At 51.7% G+C, this 20562-nt stretch overlaps 8 protein-coding genes across 8 annotated transcripts in view; 4 read left to right on the top strand and 4 right to left on the bottom strand.

Moving 5' to 3' along the window:
* Nucleotides 1–4704: 4704 nt before the first annotated feature.
* On the bottom strand, nt 4705–8829 carry LOC126575584 (uncharacterized). The gene is made up of 2 exons (XM_050236346.1): nt 8592–8829; nt 4705–6988 (listed from the first exon to the last, which is right to left on the bottom strand). Exon 2 carries the CDS (start codon nt 6338–6340, stop codon nt 5459–5461), a length of 882 nt encoding a protein of 293 aa, XP_050092303.1. The 5' UTR covers nt 6341–6988; nt 8592–8829; the 3' UTR covers nt 4705–5458.
* A 369-nt stretch (nt 8830–9198) lies between these two features.
* LOC126576734 (uncharacterized) lies at nt 9199–10340 on the top strand. The gene is made up of 2 exons (XM_050238039.1): nt 9199–9229; nt 9316–10340. The coding sequence occupies exons 1-2, from the start codon at nt 9199–9201 to the stop codon at nt 10338–10340; spliced, it is 1056 nt and encodes a 351-aa protein (XP_050093996.1).
* A 141-nt stretch (nt 10341–10481) lies between these two features.
* Nucleotides 10482–12908, bottom strand: LOC126576733 (uncharacterized). The gene is made up of 2 exons (XM_050238038.1): nt 11117–12908; nt 10482–10528 (listed from the first exon to the last, which is right to left on the bottom strand). Exons 1-2 carry the CDS (start codon nt 12906–12908, stop codon nt 10482–10484), a joined length of 1839 nt encoding a protein of 612 aa, XP_050093995.1.
* A 358-nt stretch (nt 12909–13266) lies between these two features.
* LOC126577225 (translocon-associated protein subunit beta) lies at nt 13267–14656 on the bottom strand. Its single transcript, XM_050238686.1, has 3 exons — nt 14498–14656; nt 14228–14427; nt 13267–14138 (listed from the first exon to the last, which is right to left on the bottom strand). The coding sequence occupies exons 2-3, from the start codon at nt 14421–14423 to the stop codon at nt 13753–13755; spliced, it is 582 nt and encodes a 193-aa protein (XP_050094643.1). The 5' UTR covers nt 14424–14427; nt 14498–14656; the 3' UTR covers nt 13267–13752.
* A 179-nt stretch (nt 14657–14835) lies between these two features.
* On the top strand, nt 14836–16933 carry LOC126575664 (phosphoglucomutase). The gene is made up of 2 exons (XM_050236472.1): nt 14836–15045; nt 15111–16933. The coding sequence occupies exons 1-2, from the start codon at nt 14968–14970 to the stop codon at nt 16716–16718; spliced, it is 1686 nt and encodes a 561-aa protein (XP_050092429.1). The 5' UTR covers nt 14836–14967; the 3' UTR covers nt 16719–16933.
* Nucleotides 16934–17472: 539 nt separating this feature from the next.
* On the top strand, nt 17473–18246 carry LOC126577092 (optineurin-like). Its single transcript, XM_050238500.1, has 3 exons — nt 17473–17568; nt 17663–17985; nt 18063–18246. Exons 1-3 carry the CDS (start codon nt 17473–17475, stop codon nt 18244–18246), a joined length of 603 nt encoding a protein of 200 aa, XP_050094457.1.
* A 383-nt stretch (nt 18247–18629) lies between these two features.
* On the top strand, nt 18630–19797 carry LOC126577051 (protein lin-7 homolog C). The gene is made up of 2 exons (XM_050238453.1): nt 18630–18902; nt 18982–19797. The coding sequence occupies exons 1-2, from the start codon at nt 18866–18868 to the stop codon at nt 19536–19538; spliced, it is 594 nt and encodes a 197-aa protein (XP_050094410.1). The 5' UTR covers nt 18630–18865; the 3' UTR covers nt 19539–19797.
* Nucleotides 19798–19870: 73 nt separating this feature from the next.
* The window catches only part of LOC126577050 (actin-related protein 6), a 1807-nt gene continuing 1115 nt past the window's right edge, over nt 19871–20562 (bottom strand). Inside the window, exons 2-4 of the mRNA XM_050238452.1 lie at nt 20461–20562; nt 20191–20381; nt 19871–19992 (exon numbers count right to left, since the gene is read on the bottom strand). The exon at nt 20461–20562 is cut by the window's right edge and continues 909 nt beyond it. Of these exons, the coding sequence (XP_050094409.1) occupies nt 20252–20381; nt 20461–20562 (232 nt within the window). The 3' untranslated portion in view covers nt 19871–19992; nt 20191–20251. The remainder of the gene's footprint in view (nt 19993–20190; nt 20382–20460) is intronic.

The raw sequence follows: 20562 nt of genomic DNA, 5'->3' as shown, positions 1-20562 counted from the left end.
ATAGTCTGCGATTTGTCAAACAATCAAACGGGGCAAGCGACGATGCAGACCACGCCATCGCGTCTCCTTTGCATTATCGCACATGGCGATAGCGTGCTAGCCGCCGAAGATGCTCCCTGGTCCACCGGAGGCGTACGCACCGTTTCTTCACCTGCGCGCACTCAGCACGAGTCGCCACGCCACCGTCGATTAACTATCAATCCGTTCCCTTGCTTGCTTGCCTGTGGCTCACCGATGGCTCAACCGTTTGTCACATGTTGTGGCGGATGTTTTTGAGCGCGAGCATCATCACATGGATTGTCCGCTTCGAAACGAACATCTTGGCGGTTGGCGCGGCCACAATGTTGTACCGGATGTCGCCCGGCCAGGGCTGTTGGCTGGTGCACGAGTTTCGCCCCAGCGGGTGCCTGTGCAATGTGATGCCCATGGCGATTGGCACCGGCAAGCAAGTAAGCGATACCTAGCGATATCCAACTCCAGGTTCCATTATCTTCCAACAAAACACCAGGGAGAAGCAACAGGCTCACGCAACCGAGCACGGTCTGGGCTGGAAAGCAATACCCCTTTTTCTTAGCTACAAGCACCCACCCGAGAAGCACATAATCGCTAATAATAACCGTGGCATCCGTCGCATCCTTTCTCTGTCGCCGAACAGAGACACATCGAGAGACATCGACCCATCTGAAGGCCACGGAAGCGAGTGGACATCTTCTGGGCGGACCTTGAATCGGTTCTTCTGCTCTCTTCCTTTTTCCAACCCTAGGGCGCGCTTTCTCGAGACATCCGACGAGAAAGTGAACGACTGGATATGACTTTCCATTTTTCACATGTCCGCATGATCCGATTGTCCGCATGATGCCGATGCCACCATCGCCAGCGTTTCATTTCATGTGTTCTAAAACCAACAAACGAAAGAAATTCTGTTGACAACCTGTGGGTCGCGTGGTTTACCACGATGCAATGGACCATCACAAGAAGAAGAATCTCCCAGTGCGTATCCTTTCGGCCCCTTGGCTCCGTTGTCTTTTCATTCACTTTCCGATGCTTCTCGTTTGTTTCGCCGCTGGCAGCAACCGATGTTGTTGTTTTAAGTTTGTTTATCGTTATCTTAAGTGGTGGAAAGGAAAAGGAAGTGCGGGAGGAGTTGCCGAAAATATAAACATATCAGTCACTTTGACGCGTACTCAGCTCACTCCCCATCGCCGCCGCCCCAGCTCGGTGATGCTAAAAATAGTGTTTTGGTCCTTCCACCCTTCGCCTTACATCGCACCCCGAGGCCCGGGGAGTCCCTTCGAAGTCCTTTACCGTTTCGTTGCTTGTGAGCCGAGGAAGATTCGCTGCTGATGGCGCTCAAGAGATCGGGATGGAATGGAAGACGTAGATAGGCCCGGCAGTGAGATTGCGAGACTCCCACACTAATTGTATGTGTGCCTGGCCTGCACCGTAAGAGAATGGTGATGGAGGTGGGTGTACCGGAAGAAGGAAGAGCATTTTTGTTTGTGTTTTGGTTTTCCTCGCATCTCGTGGGGGATGGAGAAAAATTGGAACAAATTGCGCAGCTACAAAAGATGGCGTTTTCGTTCGTGGCTGAACTACCGAACAGAGGACAGAGGGCCGAAGGTTTTCAGCCCCACCGAGGAGAAGTTACACCGTTTTGGGTTAGGCAAAAACCGAAAGCAAGCCGGCAAAGTGTAATTGAATCACGGCCCTCGGCCACACGGACCGACGATACGGTGGACCCTCCGATGGCATCATTTATTTAAATGTTTTCTTTCCTCTTTTTCGTTCGTAGCAAATTCCGGTTGTCGCACGGACACAAACGAATCATCTGCATTATTGAACGCTGCTGCCCGGCGAAGGGCCTCTAAGGACGTCCATCGACGAAGCCCCTTGTCCGCTGTCGAACGCTAGAAGCAGTGGTCGATTCTTGGACTCAAGACTTCAGCGCGTCAAGTCACCTCAACAACCTTAACGTCTAGGTTGCTTAAACAGGACAAGGTTTCTGCTGTGCGATGAGCCACAAATCTAATCAGACGGGTGAAAGCTGCTGGGAAAAATTGTGTTTATACACGCGGTTCGCCACCACAAACCCTGGGAACTCGGCAAAGCCACCGAGTCCCAACCAACCCCGACCGTAATCAGCTTTGGACTTTGCTCTTCGAAACAGCTCCCCAAAGTCAAAGCACTCTTTGAGGATTTTTTCAGCGACACCGACGCACATGATTTAATGATGAGCAGCGTGAGGCCTGGGGCCAACCAGCCAAAACGTTCCTTAATGCGCCCATTAGGGGTCACTGTAAAGTGTCCGCGTGCCGGCTTCAACTTCTAAAAATATTTCACAAGCACCAGCCACCAGCCGGTTGATAAAGGAGCATTCTTGGCTAAACTTTTGCGTGCTTGCGAGCGTGCACCATCGATGCGCTATGCGAGGGTCCTGTATCACTACGGTGCCATTGTTACATCGAATCGCATTAATTAGATCGATCGATCCCCCGGAACCGGGCGATATTACCGTTCGGAGATTGTCTAACGACCATTATCGAAACCAAAACCATCATAACGAACATACAACATAATGGCAGGTACAGTGAGCACGTGGTTGGACCGAGGTGGGATGGCAATATGAGGTGCTTGGGGTGTGCCACGGAACGGTGCTATAGCGAACGAAAATAGCTCTCGAAGCGCCATTGCAAAGCTCTTAAACGAAGAACAGGTGTTGGTCTTATAGTGCCAGCAACGGGATCCTTCTAGTCCGCCGCAGCTACTCCCAGTCTATCGTATCCTGTCGTAAAAGGGCGAAGGAAGGCGCTAGGCTAGAGCAGCGCCATAGTGCTTGGAGTAATTAAATTAAGCACCACTTTACAACCGGTTATAGGATGCGGTGAGTGGGAAGAAGATTTCATTTTTCCAGTGTATGAGATTCTGTGGCAAACTCCTCAAAGGACCAAATGCGAGGAGTCGGTATCTCCTGCCTGATGTTCGGGTGGGTAGGGAAAGTTATTTTAAAACTGCGTCACATCATGACCACATATCCTGACGTGTCTTCCCCGCAGCCATTCTGTGGCACATGACGAGGGTCAGTAAATCAAACGATAAAAGTGTCGCGTGTGCCAGCACACAAACGCTGCGTAAAGAGTGACGGAATGGGTTCCTTTGATTTCCCAATTCACTTGGCGTGGTTGGCGAATGCATCCATCGCGTTTGTCGATGTGACCAAAAATATGGTTCTGGAGCTATTTTTAACCGCGGAAAATGGGGAAAATTCTCCCACAACAAAACCACACACAAACCCACGCGCACACCGATCCTTTCGAAACCCCCTCATCTCTCTCTCGCTCTCACTCAATCGATCACTCAGGGGGGGTAGGGAAATTTATAATGGACTGGTAGGTGGATACGCGTTCGTTCATTCAGAAATTCGATTCCAAGCCTTCCTGTGGGTCTGAGGCCACGAAGTCAGGGGTGTACCACCGCCCCTTTGCTGCAGCAAGATTTCCATTTCACCGGCTCCAATTCGTGCCATTTACCCAGAAGGTAGAAACCACAATATTTGAAACAAAACAAAAACCACAACAACCTACATCGTTGAGTGTAACCGGACCACAAGAGTATACGAGAAAGGTTGATAACGGGTAGGAGGTCCCCAAACAGTAACAAGAAATGACGAAAAGCAATCAAACGTAGAATATTGCGAATGTCCTTTGTATGACGGCGACGCATTCACTTCGACCATTTTTGTCTTATGCTCTTGAGCATAAGATGCTGATAAGCGGTGCCGGTAGGACACAACCGTCGCATCGTGCGTCGTCATCAACTTTCACTGCGAACGAAAAACAAGCCAAATAATACCGTTATGTCCACTTCCTTGAAGACTCACCGCATGGCGAGAGGATAATGAGAGGCATATCGCGGCGGACAGAGTACGTATTTCTTACCCACTCGAGCGACGATGCTGATAAGCGCACTCGCGGTACTCTAGCTGCCGAGGATGAAACCCGTATCCACGCACCCTCCTGCTGACCGGACAGTGGGAAGTGTTGTTTTGACCGGTCTGATGCTTTTGTTTTTCCTTTTTGCATTTCCCTCTTCATCCGTGCCCAAGAGTTGCTGGTTGCTCCGAAGTTATGAACGCCCGTACGGCGTAGTACCGCCACATCCTTGGCCTTTCGCCTGGACGACCTGGAGCGAGACGATTTGCGTCATCGCGCCGAGAGCCCTGATTTCGATAGGTAAGCCGTTTTATCTGGCGAGCGAGCTATCACGGAAATCAACCACATCACAGGCAGGCGGCGTGCGGTCAGTGGATGATGCCCGGAGTACACCCGGCGTAAAGGTGGCCATGTAGTACAGTGACACGTCGCCATTGCTAATTGTAGCCCGCTGTCCTGTCTTGTCTGATTGTTTATCTTGTTTCGTCTGTTCAGGGTCACGGGATACATCTTTTATTTTCGTCAACAAATTTGTTTTTCTCGTCCTTTCGTTTTCGTTCGCTGTATTACGCAGAACCGGATATGCGTATTTGATTTCGTGCTTGGGATTATTGTGGGTATGATTTCCCTTTGCCCTTTTGCCTCTTTTAGCCCAACGACCCAATGATTGTTTTTTGTCATGATGTAAATACGTGGCTCTTGGCCAGCGCCTGTTTTTTTCGGGTGTTTAAAGAGTAGAGTCAACGACAATGCTGATTAAGTGTTTCAATGGTTGAGACTTTTATTTACAAAAAAAAAACGGGCAATCAGTCCCGATTAAGGAACCCCATTTTCGAAGAGCATTAATCTTATTCTGCTATAACAAAGCTAGGAATACGATACCTCCTCCTCCTCCTCCTCCTTCAAACCGCTTCAACAGACATCATCCTCTCTAGTCAATCGCAACGGACGAGCGTTCCATTGGCGGCTTGGATGGCTTGAGTGGCGTGGAGAAATGTGATAATGGTTCTCTAATTCGTTAAGCTAATTCCGAAAGTGCACTCGCGGTACGTGCGATAGAATTGAGCCTCTCCTTTTGTAGTCACTAGCCAGTGTATACCGCTAATAAGCTAACGAGAACGTTCCTAATGATTAGTATAATTGCACTTTCCATGCGTCTCCCGTGTAATGTCGCGATATTTTCCGCTCCTCCGGTCTTCTTCGAATGCCGCCCGTAACGTAGCCAATAAGTATCAAGGTACGTTGATTCGCGGCGATACGCCAATCGTTCCATGCTGCCTCTTAAATTTAGAAAACTAATCTTATCTGTTCCCAATCGTTGCGTGGAATTGGCGGCCTTACGGTATTTTGCGCGTATCAGTCCATCTCGATAGTTCTCCATCTCAAGCCGAATCGCGTCTTCAGGTTAGCGTTTGGCAGGCGAGCGAGTTTCGCGTTCGTGTGGCCACAAGAATAAGGCCGTTTGATATGGTGTTTCCTACGTGGCTAGCTTAATACCATACGATAATGATGGTAATCATCCGGTTTCCTTAGCGTCCATAGTAACTGCAGCAGATCGACGATCGTGGTACACGCTGCGTTGGTAAGCCAGAGATTCCCCGCAGATAGGTGTACGATACGGGCCGACGGAGGATCTTCTTCGGTGCCGGTTTGTTCGATTCCTTGCCAGCGCTGCGATCGCCATTCCCATTGTTGGCGCTGTTCGTGCTGAACAGGGAACACTTGGATTCCGCCCGGGAGTCGCGTCCTTTCGCGTGCAGCAGATTGTTCACAGAACTGCTGCTGCACGAAAGCGATCGCGAACGGATTGGTGAACTGATGGCGAGACTTTCGAGTAGCTTCAGCACGGATGAACGACGCGACTTGCGACGCGTTGTTGGTTCTTGTGGAGCATGTGACCCATTGCTACCGTTAATTTCAGTCTCATTCGTGCTCGCTAGTGGCGTATGATCGGAAAGTCGTAGCTGCATTTTCGTGCGTCTGCTGCTGCGATCGCCACTGGAATAGCGCCTGTTCTCCTCATCCTCTTCCTCGTCTTCCTCTGCTCCGGATTTGCCGATCGAGGAAGGATCGCGGTGATCGCTGCTCGATGAGTAGGAATCGACGGATGAGCTGCGCGAATCCTCATCCCGGCCATTCGCTGAGGCCAGCTGATCGAGATCTTCGTGCGATTTGAGGCTCATCTTGCGATACACGCTGCGGAAGAAGCTGAACGATTTGTCCTTTCCCGGCGACACCGATGCTGACAGGGGTGAGACGCTGCGCGTTGACGGTGTCGGTATCTCGATGTAATAGTTGTCCATCATCATCGAGGGCGTACAACTGTCGGCTGAACGACGATGACGATCCACTGAGAGATTTGCTAGTCCCATACTACTTCCGCTGCTCAGCTTTTCGAGCGTCATCGTCATGGTACTACTACGCGTTACTACGCACAGCACACTACGATCCTCACACAGCCACAAAACACACAGGTTTTCGTGGATTTTTTAAAAGTTCTTCCTGATCAAAGATTCAACCACCGGATGCACTGCAATAGTTCACTGACCTAGACACAAGGTTTTTTTCGTTCGTTATTGGCTTCCTCGTTTAATCCTTCGGTTCACTTCGATATCCAATGTCCTTTGGGAGTTGCTTGGGTTAGTGTGTTGGAATAATAGCTTGAATTTGCTTCGTTCACTACAGCTCAGTGCAGCAGGGCTATTCATTTACTGGTAACCATCGCAGTGCTCGGTGTCGCCTTTTATAGAGTTCCGACAGGATGCGGTGCCGAAGCTTCATCTCATCCGAAACCCGAACGAAGGCTGCTGTGGATGCTGCCATCGTCGTCGGATCGGACCGTACGAACCGAATCGTACCGAAGTGAGAGTGAAAGCGATGTCCTTGCGAGAAAAACTTTCCCCATCTGCTAGGGCAGCTACTGAGTGATACAGGAAGCCGATGCGGATGCCGGTGCATCGCTAACCGCAACTACCTCATCCTTCTGCTACTGCTGCTGGTGGTCTTTTCGTTTGTTCCAGATGAATAGAGTACGGTTCCAAAGTGCCATACCAGAATGGCTGCAACGAAAATACAATCAAAATAAATCACATCTCACTCATTGTACGCGATAGACAAACACGAACGGTAGACAAAATTTCATTAAAATGCCCTGCGCCAAGTGGTGTTGCATTAAAGGAGCTCAGTAGCACAGGAATTCTTCTTCTTCGATTGCAACGTTGTCTTGTGAAGAGCAATGTGATATCTTATCACCCTTTTTCAAGAAAATAGAAAGACGGTCCACAACAGAGCTTCCAGAGCAGTACCAGCCCAGCAGTGCAATCAAGTAAATCGTGCTGTGGCGCATCCACTTCTGTGAAAATTGCTTAATGATCAGGACGACGATGATTGCTCCCGCTGAGGTGCGTTATAGTAGCGGCAAAATGGAACCCAGTGACAAGACCCGTTGATACGCGGGAGCTCAATTTTAGCGACGGAAATAAGATTCAATTTCACCGATGATCGTCGCAGAAACACCGCGCCGTATGTGACCTAGATTTATTAAAGTCACTACTTTAGAGGCAAGTAGGCTTCGACAAACGAAGAATGATCAAACATCAAATCAAAGTAGCGATGGCTTAATTGAGTGAGTATTTTTTCAGACAACTCAAGCGGTAAAGAATGGATTCCGGGAAAGATTCGCGGATCAGTTTTGGTGTTGGTATGTCTCATGTGCGTCACCCCAGTTCTACATATTTCAAGCGTATTCATCGAAACAATTCTACATTCTGTTGCACAATATCTTTCGACCAAAGGTGTCCGTTTAGCCAAGCTCCGGTGTGCGCTTCTGGACAAACCCCAGGCAGCGGGCAGACGTACAACCCCTATTGCACCAGCAAATTGGAACCATTAACGTGACCGGTCAACCGGCGTCGGCGAAGAGAAACAAAAATAAAATCAACAATCAAGTCACACGGCAATGGCAGGGAGTGGCAGTCAAAAAGGGATTCCCATCTCGATCGCTCCGGAAAACGTTTGCCCTTTGAAGCGGCCATGTGATTGTATAATTACGTCGTTGTCGTTGTCGCACCATTCGGTCGGCCATAGTACGTCATTGGAAAGTTTACGCTGTCGCGTTGCAGCCCCAACACCGGAATCCTGGGCTGGAACTCTACCGGGACCAACACCTTGTTCCACACCAACCGAAACCTCCAGCTAATAATCCGGCCATCGAAGCAACCGGTACAGTGGCTGTGGTTCGCTGTAAAGTTTTGTGCTTTGTGTGGAACGGGAAACTCCGAATAGCAGGACTTTTCACACTAACGCGGCCATTACCGATGCATCCTGCTAGGCCCAGAGGACGGCTGCTCTCACGTGAAGGAACCACTCACGTGGCACATAAAATGTAAGACGGTAAACGGCCCCTAATGCTAGGCGCTTCAACAAAAGGCTAGAAAACTTCACGGCATCACCCAGCCTCTACCGGGGTGCCTTCCATTTCCCGCTAGCATGGGCTGAGGTAAAGTCACGAGGTTGGAAATGATTCTTGCTTCCGTCACCAGGCGCAAGGACTCAAGGCCGCTCGTACGGGCGGGCAGTGGAGAATCGAGCTGCAATGTGATAAGTACATGCGACAACATGCATTCCGCTGGAAGATACCGCATAATGAATCGTTGAACTTACCCGCGATCCGGCTGGTACGGTGGATCTGCTGGAGCAGGGATTATGGAGCCGGGAACACCATCTGCTCGTACTAGCGGGTGCACGGTTTCGCGGTTCAGCTGCACCTCGAGCTGCGTGATGGATTAATTGATGTCTCGATTTACGCGCTGCAGCATCAAATCACGTCCACCATGAACTCTCCTAGGGGTCACCAATTTGCAGCAATTCTTCGATTTTCCACGTTTGCCGGTCGCGAACTCCTTGTTTACAAACGGGGGCGCACAAAAAGTGCACAGTGGCTACCAATAGCAATGCACGATCGTGCAACATTTATCGAAGCTTATTTTAAAGAATCTCGGGGTAAAAAGAAATAATGAGTCAGTTTCTTAAATTTTAATTTACACTTGAAAATCTGCCTGCCTTCCCTAGAGCGAAAAATGCATTAAAAATTAAAATTGAGCCTAAAAGAAACTGTTATACAGAGTGTGGCGAGGCACCCTGTGCGATCAAGTCCGTGCGTTTTGAATTCTGCGAAAAGGAAAAAAAATGGACGATCCCCTCGGAAAGCATTGCGCTGCGTCCATAGCCTACTACGTGCCCTTGAAAATCGCTGGTTTTGTTGTTTAAAATGGATTTTTCGATTCGCTTTAGTGCCTCAGGTTTGTAAAGCCCTGCAGTCCTCACTGATTTGTGATTTCCCCGGATCACCGTTTGATCAAAACAACATCTCTCCACCCGATTACAGAAGATGAGGAACAGCAGGCGGAAGAATTCGTCGACAGTGACCCGCCACGGAACACCACGCTGGCCCACCGCATGATCATGTTTGTCTACGGTCGTCTCGCGATCGATCGTGATGCCAGAACGTTGGCTTTTTGGGAGGAATTTCGTGTGCTGCAGAATGACGTCACTATGTCCGCGCAAGAGCTGCGGGATTTTTTCTACCGCGATCTGATGGAAAGTGCGGAACATCTGGAGAACGTACCGTATCATGTGCACCAGTACATAAACCCGATGTTCAACCGGTACCGCGGAGAGGTATTGCAGCAGCAAGACACCCTTGATATTTGTTACAACAGCCAAACCGGTAGATATGGTGTATCTGCCACCAGCAGCCAGTTTCCGGCAGAGCTGCTGCCTAAAGAGCCTAGCCAGTACGCAACGCTTGCACCGGTGACATCGAAAGGTTCCACCAGGCTACCGACCAGCCAGCAAGTGTTGCGATTCGTGTCGGACAACATCAGCGAGCTGCTGTGGACGGAAGACGAAAAGGTGACCAAAGTAACGTTCAGCACGGACGAATGGCTGACGCGGATGGCCTCCCTGACGAAAAATGGCATTTCATTGATCCAGTGTGCCGAACCGGAAATGAAAAACTACCACCGCATGCGTCTGCTCGGACTGCTGTCGGACGACGACGGGGTGACTAAACTAGCCCAAGATGAGGACATGATGTCTGAGGACGACAGGCATGGGATTGAGTCTAGTAGCGATCTCGAAGACTTCCGTACTCCGATCGACAATTCAACGCCATTCGAGCCGCGATCAAAGATGGTCTTAAGACGGAAACAAATGCCAAGAACGGGGACCGTACCGTTGGCGGATTCCGGATACGATCTGAGCAGCTTCCAAGGACCAACAATCAACTCCTCGTCGCGCCACCCACCGGCACCGGTAGAGGCAGAGGAAAGCGCCCAGCGTTTAGCCAGAGAAGAGCGATTGCGAGCAATGCAGAACGACAACCAGCAACCATGCTGCAGCTACCGTTAACCAATGTAACGAGGCATCCCATGTCCTTTTCCTTGCAGGTGACCATATTTGCTTGGCTTGAAATTGAATTAATAAAGAAGATAAGTAGTAGATGTGGCAGCTTTTCTTTTTTATTAAAAGCACTGACAATTCGATTGTCCTTCAATTTGGCACTTCGGCACGCGGCTTCAAGCCACGGGCTATCATCACTGCACAGAGCACGGAAGAGGGAAAGTGCTTACGCCCAGCCGCGCGCGACAACAGTTGCAGCTGGGGTCCCAGTGGTTCCGTGTCGTTTAGGTTACTCAAGATGTAGTCCGTCAACTCAATCTCATACTGGCAGTTGGCCAACGAAGCCTCGCATTGGTAAGTCGCTTTAGTATCGCCGTCCAAAGAACGCCACATGCCGGCCACAGCGCGCAACACATCCTGGTGACGGTATTCTGGGTGCAGCATCGAAACGTTGGTTTGTTGATCTTTAAAGAATTTCTCAAATCCCGACGATGGCCGCTTCGGTGCGAGCGGAACAGACCGGTACAGTTGCTTGTATTTATGCGCCATTTCGGTGAATCCACGTCTTTCCTCTTCTGGTACTTTGCGCCACCGATCGGCACATGCACTAGAAAGCTGACCTATGGTATGGTATGGATATGGTGACCTTTCGGGATGCTGCGTACTCAACTCGTCACAGAAACTTTGATAGTAGATTGTGTACGCACTTTTGCGTCGTATTTTTGAAGGCTTGCGATGAAATTCGTTTAGACCTAAGAGGATATCCCTGGCCATCATTCTTTCACCCTCTGGAGGATAAGAACTGCTTGGCGGTAACTCGTAGTTCTGGCCTTCGCCGGGGACCATCTTCATCGGTTCCGCCGTTACCGAGAGCTGTTCCTCCAGCGGCTTAGGAGAGTTTATCTTCGTGGTCTCGTTGGAGGTAAGGCAGCCATCGGGAACATTCTGAGGTGGCTGAGGTTGCTGAGATTCCTGAGGTACCTGAGGTTGCTGAGATTCCTGAGCTTGCTGAGGTACCTGAGGCTCGCAGCAGATACACTGGACGACGGTAGACGGGCAGGCCATGTTTTCGGGCTGCGTCGAAGCTGGTATGGGATCGCCGGCCGGCATATCGTCGCTCCTGACCTGCTGACCTATGGTATGGTATGGATATGGTGACCCTTCGGGATGCTGCGTCCTCAACTCGTCACAGAAACTTTGATAGTAGGTTGTGTACGCACTTTTGCGTCGTATTTTTGAAGGCTTGCGATGAAATTCGTTTAGACCTAAGAGGATATCCCTGGCCATCATTCTTTCACCCTCTGGAGGATAAGAACTGCTTGGCGGTAACTCGTAGTTCTGGCCTTCGCCGGGGACCATCTTCATCGGTTCCGCCGTTACCGAGAGCTGTTCCTCCAGCGGCTTAGGAGAGTTTATCTTCGTGGTCTCGTTGGAGGTAAGGCAGCCATCGGGAACATTCTGAGGTGGCTGAGGTTGCTGAGATTCCTGAGGTACCTGAGGTTGCTGAGATTCCTGAGCTTGCTGAGGTACCTGAGGCTCGCAGCAGATACACTGGACGACGGTAGACGGGCAGGCCATGTTTTCGGGCTGCGTCGAAGCTGGTATGGGATCGCCGGCCGGCATATCGTCGCTCCTGACCTGCTGACCTATGGTATGGTATGGATATGGTGACCCTTCGGGATGCTGCGTCCTCAACTCGTCACAGAAACTTTGATAGTAGGTTGTGTACGCACTTTTGGGTCGTATTTTTGAAGGCTTGCGATGAAATTCGTTTAGACCTAAGAGGATATCCCTGGCCATCATTCTTTCACCCTCTGGAGGATAAGAACTGCTTGGCGGTAACTCGTAGTTCTGGCATCCGCCGGGGACCATCTTCATCGGTTCCGCCGTTACCGAGAGCTGTTCCTCCAGCGGCTTAGGAGAGTTTATCTTCGTGGTCTCGTTGGAGGTAAGGCAGCCATCGGGAACATTCTGAGGTTGCTGAGGTTGCTGAGATTCCTGAGGTTGCTGAGGTACCTGAGGCTCGCAGCAGACACACTGGACGACGGTAGACGGGCAGGCCATGTTTTCGGGCTGCGTCGAAGCTGGTATGGGATCGCCGGCCGGCATGTCGTCGCTCCTGACCTGCTGACCTATGGTATGGTATGGATATGGTGACCCTTCGGGATGCTGCGTTCTCAACTCGTCACAGAAACTTTGATAGTAGGTTGTGTACGCACTTTTGGGTCGTATTTTTGAAGGCTTGCGATGAAATTCGTTTAGACCTAAGAGGATATCCCTGGCCATCATTCTTTCACCCTCTGGAGGATAAGAACTGCTTGGCGGTAACTCGTAGTTCTGGCCTTCGCCGGGGACCATCTTCATCGGTTCCGCCGTTACCGAGAGCTGTTCCTCCAGCGGCTTAGGAGAGTTTATCTTCGTGGTCTCGTTGGAGGTAAAACAGCCATCGGGAACATTCTGAGGTTGCTGAGGTTGCTGAGATTCCTGAGGTACCTGAGGTTGCTGAGATTCCTGAGCTTGCTGAGGTACCTGAGGCTCGCAGCAGACACACTGGACGACGGTGGACGGGCAGGCCATGTTTTCGGGCTGCGTCAAAGCTGGTATGGGATCGCCGGCCGGCATGTCGTCGCTCAATGGAGTTAGCGGTGGATCAATTGGCCACAGTCCCGGTTGGCCAGCAGATGATGGCCACCAAACACAAGCTTGACGCGCAAGCCACGCAAGATTCAATTCCGACATATTTTCTCGACACAAACGAAACCGTGCTTTACGAAGATTTTTTTTCGATATTCCCACTCACAGGATATTTCTTGTTTGGTCTCCCACTCCTTGCACAGCTCTGTTATATGCCGTATAACAGCTCGGTTTGCTTGTTGGTGTTGGTGGACCGATCGCCTCAAAGTAGGTTAGAGCGCAAAAAAAGTAGAACACAGAATTGTGTCGTTTAGGCGAGAAAGGTTTCGCTGGTTTATATTAACAAAACAAATGAAGATAAGCTGATCCATTGTTCTATCACTTTGCAACTTTCGCCTATCGCTGGCACCCTGAACCAACGGTCGCTACTCATTTCGTGTTTCTGTCTCGAAAGAGAATAGCACCGCTGTGCGGATGAGTACGGAATGAAGGTGGACCCGGGGATTCCCGGGGTTGCTCCTGCTTCTGGTGAGGGTGGTGGCAGTTGAGGATAAAGAGGGGTGGGGGGGTAGATGATGGTACGACGATGGGGGGATTCCGCGTTCGATGCGTTCCAAGCGGGTGCGGTTTGTTCCTTACAAATTAACTTAGTCTTCAATGATGCTGCTACTTCGAACGCACGGAAACGCGCGCCGTGGGATAAGTGAGGCCGGAAAATCGGTCACTTGTTGTTGCTGCTGTTGTTGCTCCCCACGGCCAGAGACACCGGGAAAGAGGGACGGGGCCGTTAGTTGGCCTTCTTCGATGGTTTGCCCAGCAGCTCGTACTTCGTCTTGGAGCTGTACCACATGGCGTACGGGATGGCGAGCGAGGGCAGCGTCAGGAAGGCGAACGCCAGCCAATCGAGGTAGTGCGAGCTGAACTGCTTGTTGAACTGAACCTCGGCCACGATCGCACCCTCACCCGGTTCCGAGCTGATCGAGAACTGCTCCTCGGACGCATCCTCCGTCGCCTTGTAGTTGACTTCGGCCGCGGTAAAGTTCAGATAACCGTACGTCTTCGGTCGCACCACCACGATATGCGTCACGTTCGTTTGCGGTGCAATGCGATCGATCGTGGCACTGAGCTGGCCACCGACCACCTCGAACACCTCCGGATGGAATCCGTTATCGACTGAAGAGTGGAAAGGGTAGAAAGTATCCGTACCGTTAGCATCGCACCACTAGTCCCGGAACCAACCCCCCGGTTTTCCATTCACTTACCCAAACGGACATTCACGGCCGGACCGGATCCAACGTTGTACAGCGTGTACTTGACGACGACATCGCGGGCCTCGACGAGGTACTTGTTGAGGATGTGCTTGGAGACGAGCAGCCGGGCCGTGTTGTCTTCATTGGCCATTCCGAGCTGGCTGACGGCGAGCAGGGCCAGCAACGCGGCGTACACGTAGTTCTTCATGGTTCTGCGGTTGACCGGCACGAAAAGGGAGAGTTTATCTCGACGGAGCAGGCCTGGCACACCACCGGACTTACCTTGCTTGTGCGTTGATCTTTTTTGCGAGATAAACAACCAGACGAGCGTCGTAATCCTGCGAGAAACCGGCCTGCGATCTTGCGAGCTGCAAAATTGTACACGTTTCACCGCGGGTTGTGACCAAAGAGTTTTCTCCCCTTCCACAAAGTTCCGCGTGGCCCGTGTTGTCCCACTGAACACACGCGATTCAAAGCGGCTAACTCGAGTAGCGTTCGTATAGCGGTTGTATAGCTCGGACCTGAAACTGTTCGATTCGAGCAATTCACCACACGGTGGGCGAGAGTGGTATCAGTGGCCAAAATCCTCAAGGTGACTCAAGGTGAGCCGCAAGGTGACGCTGGTGTGGCTACGAGAGCGAGGCAGCGCGGCGGTTGTTTTTCCGGCCACAAATCTCGGCTCAGCTGTTTCAGTGGGTCTTGTTTGGTGCTTTTCATCGTTCACCTTTCGCCGTCTTCTTTGTGGCCAAAGCATGTCCGTAACAATCGAAACCATTCCCACGGCACCGTTCGAGGGCCAAAAACCCGGCACTAGTGGTCTGCGGAAAAAGGTAACCACCGGTAACACCGGAGTCGGAGTAGCCCCGTTCCTAACTTCCATTCCGTTTCGCTACAGGTTAAAGTGTTTACTCAGAAGAATTACACGGAAAACTTTGTCCAGTGTATCCTCGATGCGAACGGTGCGGCCCTCGCCGGTTCGACGCTCGTCGTAGGAGGCGACGGACGGTACTTCTGCAAGGAAGCGTGCGAACTGATCGTGAAACTATGCGCGGGGAATGGAGTGCGGAAGTTGCTGGTCGGCCAGAACGGTATCCTCTCGACACCGGCCGTTTCCAGCTTGATCCGGCGCCACAAGGCCCTGGGTGGCATCGTGCTGACCGCATCGCACAACCCCGGCGGTCCGGAGAACGATTTCGGCATCAAGTTCAACTGTGAAAACGGTGGCCCGGCCCCGGATGCCTTCACCAACAAGATCTACGCGCTGTCGGGCGAGATCAAGCAGTACAAGCTGGCGCAGGTGACGGTCGACGTCGCGAAGATCGGTGTAACGAATGCCGAGGTGGCCGGCAGCCCGTTTACCGTCGAGGTGATCGATTCGGTGGCCGATTACGTGACGCTGATGAAGGAGATCTTTGATTTTGAGCGGCTGAAGGACTTCGTAAGTGGAAAATCGCGACCGGATGGTCAACCGCTGAAGATGCGTATCGATTCCATGAACGGCGTGACGGGAAGCTACGTGAACGAGATCTTCGTCGGTTGCCTGGGTGCATCGACGGATGGGGTCGTGCACACGACTCCGCTGCCCGATTTCGGTGGTCTCCATCCCGATCCCAACCTAACGTACGCCAAGGACCTGGTGGATACGGTACGGGCCGGTGATTACGATATCGGAGCTGCGTTCGATGGTGACGGCGATCGTAACATGATCATTGGCCGGAAGGCTTTCTTTGTGACGCCGAGCGATTCACTGGCCGTCATCGCCCACTATCTCGAGTGCATTCCGTACTTTAAGCGTCACGGTGTGCAGGGATTGGCGCGCAGCATGCCCACCGCATCGGCCGTCGATCGTGTGGCGGAAGCACTGGGCAAGGAGATGTTCGAGGTGCCGACGGGCTGGAAGTACTTCGGTAATCTGATGGATGCCGGACGGTTGTGTTTGTGCGGTGAGGAAAGCTTCGGTACCGGTTCGAACCACATCCGCGAGAAGGATGGCGTCTGGGCGGTACTGGCCTGGCTATCGATCATGTCGCACACGGGCAAGAGCATCGAGGAGATCTGCGTCGAGCACTGGAGGCGTTACGGGCGGAACTACTTTACGCGCTATGACTACGAAGAGTGCGATCTGGCACCGTGCAATGAGATGATGGCGACGCTCGAGACGACCATCACCGATCCGGCGTTCGTTGGCCGCGAGCTGAGTGCCGGTGGCAAGACGTACAAGGTGAAGCTGGGCGATAACTTTAGCTACAACGATCCGATCGATAAGTCCGTTTCGACGAAGCAAGGCCTGCGGATCGTGTTCACCGATGGTAGCCGCGTGGTGATGCGCTTGAGCGGTACCGGCAGTTCCGGTGCCACGGTGCGCCTGTACATCGATTCGTACGAAAAGGAAAATGTGCTCGGTAGCGCATGTGAGATGTTGAAACCACTGATTGACATCGCGCTCGAGGTGTCCAAACTGCCCAGCTACACCGGTCGCAACGCACCCACCGTTATCACATAAGCGCCTGCCCGTTGTTCCAATCCTCGCGCTCGCAGGATCCCTTACTTGGAGTTACCCGATAGTACACAGAACCACAAACACACGTACGATAACGCGGCAGTGTGCATTTGGATGTTTTGTTTGTTTGTTTTTTCTCTATAATCTAGGATTGTTTTGATTGATATTTGTGCTAGCATGCACGGCCAATAAAGTTGAATTTGTTTTTCGAAAAGCAACGACACGTTTCAGAATTACTCCTTTTAGTTGACGACACTAAGTAGGCGTTTCATAGTTACGGGTTACGGGATTCATGCACAGTAGGCTCCTCTCTACACGATGCCACAGGACCAAATGGCATCCAAAACGGAGCTGACCACTTGCCATGCTACTCATTTACCTACCTCACAGCGTCGAATAGATTGGCGGGTGACGATATCTTATCGATGAAAACAAATCAAAATCCACTTATCACGGTTTGTCGTCAGCAGGCGACTTCTCCAAAACATCTAATCCACAACCGGCGCAGCATATCGCTGCACATTCTGCCTATCTTTGCGGCTCGATGCGGCCATGATAAAAGATAACTTTTGGAGCTCGTGGAACACCAGTCAGCTATCGGCCCGACAGTCAGCTATCGGCACGGCTGTGTTCCGGTATCGATACAGAGATATACGATAGCTAGCGTAGCGAACGGACGGACAACAATTCAACGGCGAACCTTTTGTGTCCCCGAGAACGTGAATTCAATCAATCACCTGCTTAAGGGTCGGACATTATGGAACCCGTGTTAAGTGACTACGAACAGCGTATCCGAGACCTGGAGAGCACCAATCGGGCGCTAAGGGACAAGCTGTCGGAACATGATAAATTGGTAAGCCGGACCGCGGTCCTCACGGCAGCTTGCCACCGGCAGGTTCGGCATTTCTGCATTTAAGTTTGCTTCGCTCTCCTACGTTCCTGTACAGCGCAAAGTCTACATCGAGGACCTGAACGGTATGAAGGGTTCACTGGGGAATCTGCAGGACTTGCTCATGAAGTGCCGGGCCGACATTATGTGCCACGAGATGCTAATGGACGCACAAGGAGAGGATGGCACCGTACAGCCAGGAGGTAGTAGTAGTCCGGAAGTGGTGTCGCTTCAGGCTCAGCTGGAGATTTGCAAAAGTGATTTGGCCGAGCAGCGGGCCGCGTATCAGGAGCTGTTGATTGAGAAAAATCGCATCACGTCCGAGCTGCAGCTTCTGCTGCAAAAGAACCATCAGCTCTCTGTACACAACGCTCAAACGATGTAAGTAGTGATTCGAATTAAATGTCCATTTATCGTTAAAAAAAAATCCCGTCCGCATCCGTGTCTTCCGCCCACAGCCGAGCGCAGCCATCACAGAACACGGTGCGGCCTAGACCGATGGACGGGAACAGCAAGCTGTACGGGACGTCGCCGGCCGGGTTCGAGCGCCACATTGAACCTTGCCCGCACTGCAATAATGTTTTCGGTGATTTCATGACGCTCGAAACGCACATTAAAGATTGTCCCGGGCTTGATTACTGACCGATAGCAGGCTGATAAACTGGTGCTTCTGTTTGGGTAGGCTGTTTATGGCGGGTGTACTGCTGTGTGCTCCTTGCGTACGCGCGATAACAAAATAAAAGGACTTAGCTCTCTGCGAGTGCGAATGCAATCAGGTGTGTGGCCATTTATATTCGTTTGCGGAATCCCTGCAGCTTACCTGAAATGCCGTGCATCCATAAACCTCCGGCGATTATTTACTGCCTGCGGAGCAGTGCAATGATTCTTCACTTAATCGCACGTGCACGCGCGGTCGTAACGGTTCATTTTCAAATCCACTTTTTCACGAGCGAGCGAATTCACCACGGACGAGTTTTCACCACTGCGTGTGCGTGTGGGTGTGTGTGCAGTGCGTGAGCCCTAGAAATCCGTGAGCCAAGTCCGTGAAATCCGTGGATATTTTTAGCAGAACCGTAAAAGGGTGCAAAAAGAAGGCGCTGAGCATAATAATAAACATATTGCCGCCTACCACCGTGTGGTTGTTGCTGCGTGCGAAGAAGCTCGCTAGAAGCCGTTTTCCAGAAGCGTTTTCCTGCGTGCGTGCCATCATCGATCGGTAGCGTAAACAAAACCCGAAAACCAGCAAACCAGCAGCACCACCATGGCAAACGTCTGTGAACCTCTCACGCTGGCCAAAGGTAACGGGCGTCCCGGGTGGCGCATTTTCTTCCCTATCCCACCCACCGTTAACCATGCCGGGCCCTTCTCCCTTTCTAGATGTGAAACGATCGATAGAGCTGCTGGAAAAGCTACAGATGAGTGGGGAGGTTCCGGCCACCAAACTGGCCGCCCTCCAGAAGGTGCTGCAGAGCGATTTCCTGAACGCGGTCCGGGAGGTGTACGAGCACGTCTACGAGACGGTCGATATTCAGGGTTCGCTTGATGTGCGAGCGTCGGCCACAGCCAAGGCAACGATCGCGGCGTTTGCCGCAAGCGAGGGTCACGCCCATCCGCGCGTCGTGGAGCTGCCAAAGACGGACGAGGGGCTCGGGTTCAACGTGATGGGCGGCAAGGAACAGAACTCACCGATCTACATTTCCCGCATCATTCCGGGTGGTGTAGCCGATCGGCACGGTGGGCTGAAGCGCGGCGATCAGCTGCTATCGGTGAACGGTGTCTCGGTGGAGGGCGAAAACCACGAGAAGGCGGTGGAACTGCTGAAACAGGCGGTCGGTTCGGTGAAGCTCGTCGTCCGCTACACACCGAAGGTGCTGGAGGAGATGGAGTTGCGTTTCGATAAGCAACGAGCGGCCCGAAGACGTCAGCAGTACTAAGTAGCCGGGTCGCCGTCGGCGTCGCGGCCGTTTCCCCGTTTTGTAATCCCCATGGAAACGTTCCGTTTCGTTTAGCCAAACTACTCCGCAGCGTGCTGCGATTAGGAGGGGGAGGAGCTGGTGTGAATCCGTATCGTGTGTATGTGTTCGTGTTCATGTTATTTGTGTGTTCCCCGTAAACCGATTCTCATTACTCTGCGATACCGGAGTAAAACGCTGGAGGCATCTTATTCGTATAAAAAAAGAAGTGAGGATCGAAGATCGTTATTTAATATAGTACACACTTGTCCGCTCTGTAATTGTACACCACATCTCTGGCATCCTGCACGAGAGCCGCCATCTGTTTTTCGTCCATTATCGCCACAACCTACTAGTGCATTTGCGTTGATGCATCCTCTAGTTCTCTGGCATCTAAGAAACTCCCGTGGGCCACCGATCACGCGCTGATAGTTCCCTTAGAAAAAAAAGAAACGGAAACATGCCAATAGTAAGGAATGGTTCTGCCTTCTGCCCGGAAGAACCCGGAATGCCATTGGCCGTGCACATCTCGTACGGTGCGCTGCACCAACCAACGCCACTGGCACTGTTTTGTCTAATGCCACAAACACCGAAACCAATAGGAATCGTAATAAAGTAATTCGCCCTAACTTACCTGATAAACCACGATCCGCGTACACTCGCGTTCTGTGCGCGCCCTATCGTTTCCTCCTGCGCTAGCTCTCGTACTTTTCCACCAGATGTTTCGTGCCGTACTCTTCGTACTGGTTTCGGCTCATACAGGACTTTAGGAAGCTGAGTGATTGCGAATACTGTTTTCCACCCTGCCAGGCGTACGTTATAGGGCTACACGATGGTGGTACGATGAAAGAAAGGAATGGTTGTTAAGGTTACGCTAAATGTCCGCCGCTGGTCGCATTCTTACTTCTTTGGCACCATCACATTCACCTCGTACTCGTCCGGTGCTAGGGCACGTACATCCTTCTCCACTCGTGTCTGCATGCCCGGGAAGAGTGCACAGCCACCG

Source organism: Anopheles aquasalis, chromosome 3, assembly GCF_943734665.1.
Source record: "Anopheles aquasalis chromosome 3, idAnoAquaMG_Q_19, whole genome shotgun sequence".
NCBI classification, from domain to species: Eukaryota; Metazoa; Arthropoda; class Insecta; order Diptera; family Culicidae; genus Anopheles; species Anopheles aquasalis.
The sequence above is the reverse complement of the archived record's forward strand: the minus strand, read 5'-3'. Positions and strand labels throughout refer to the sequence as shown.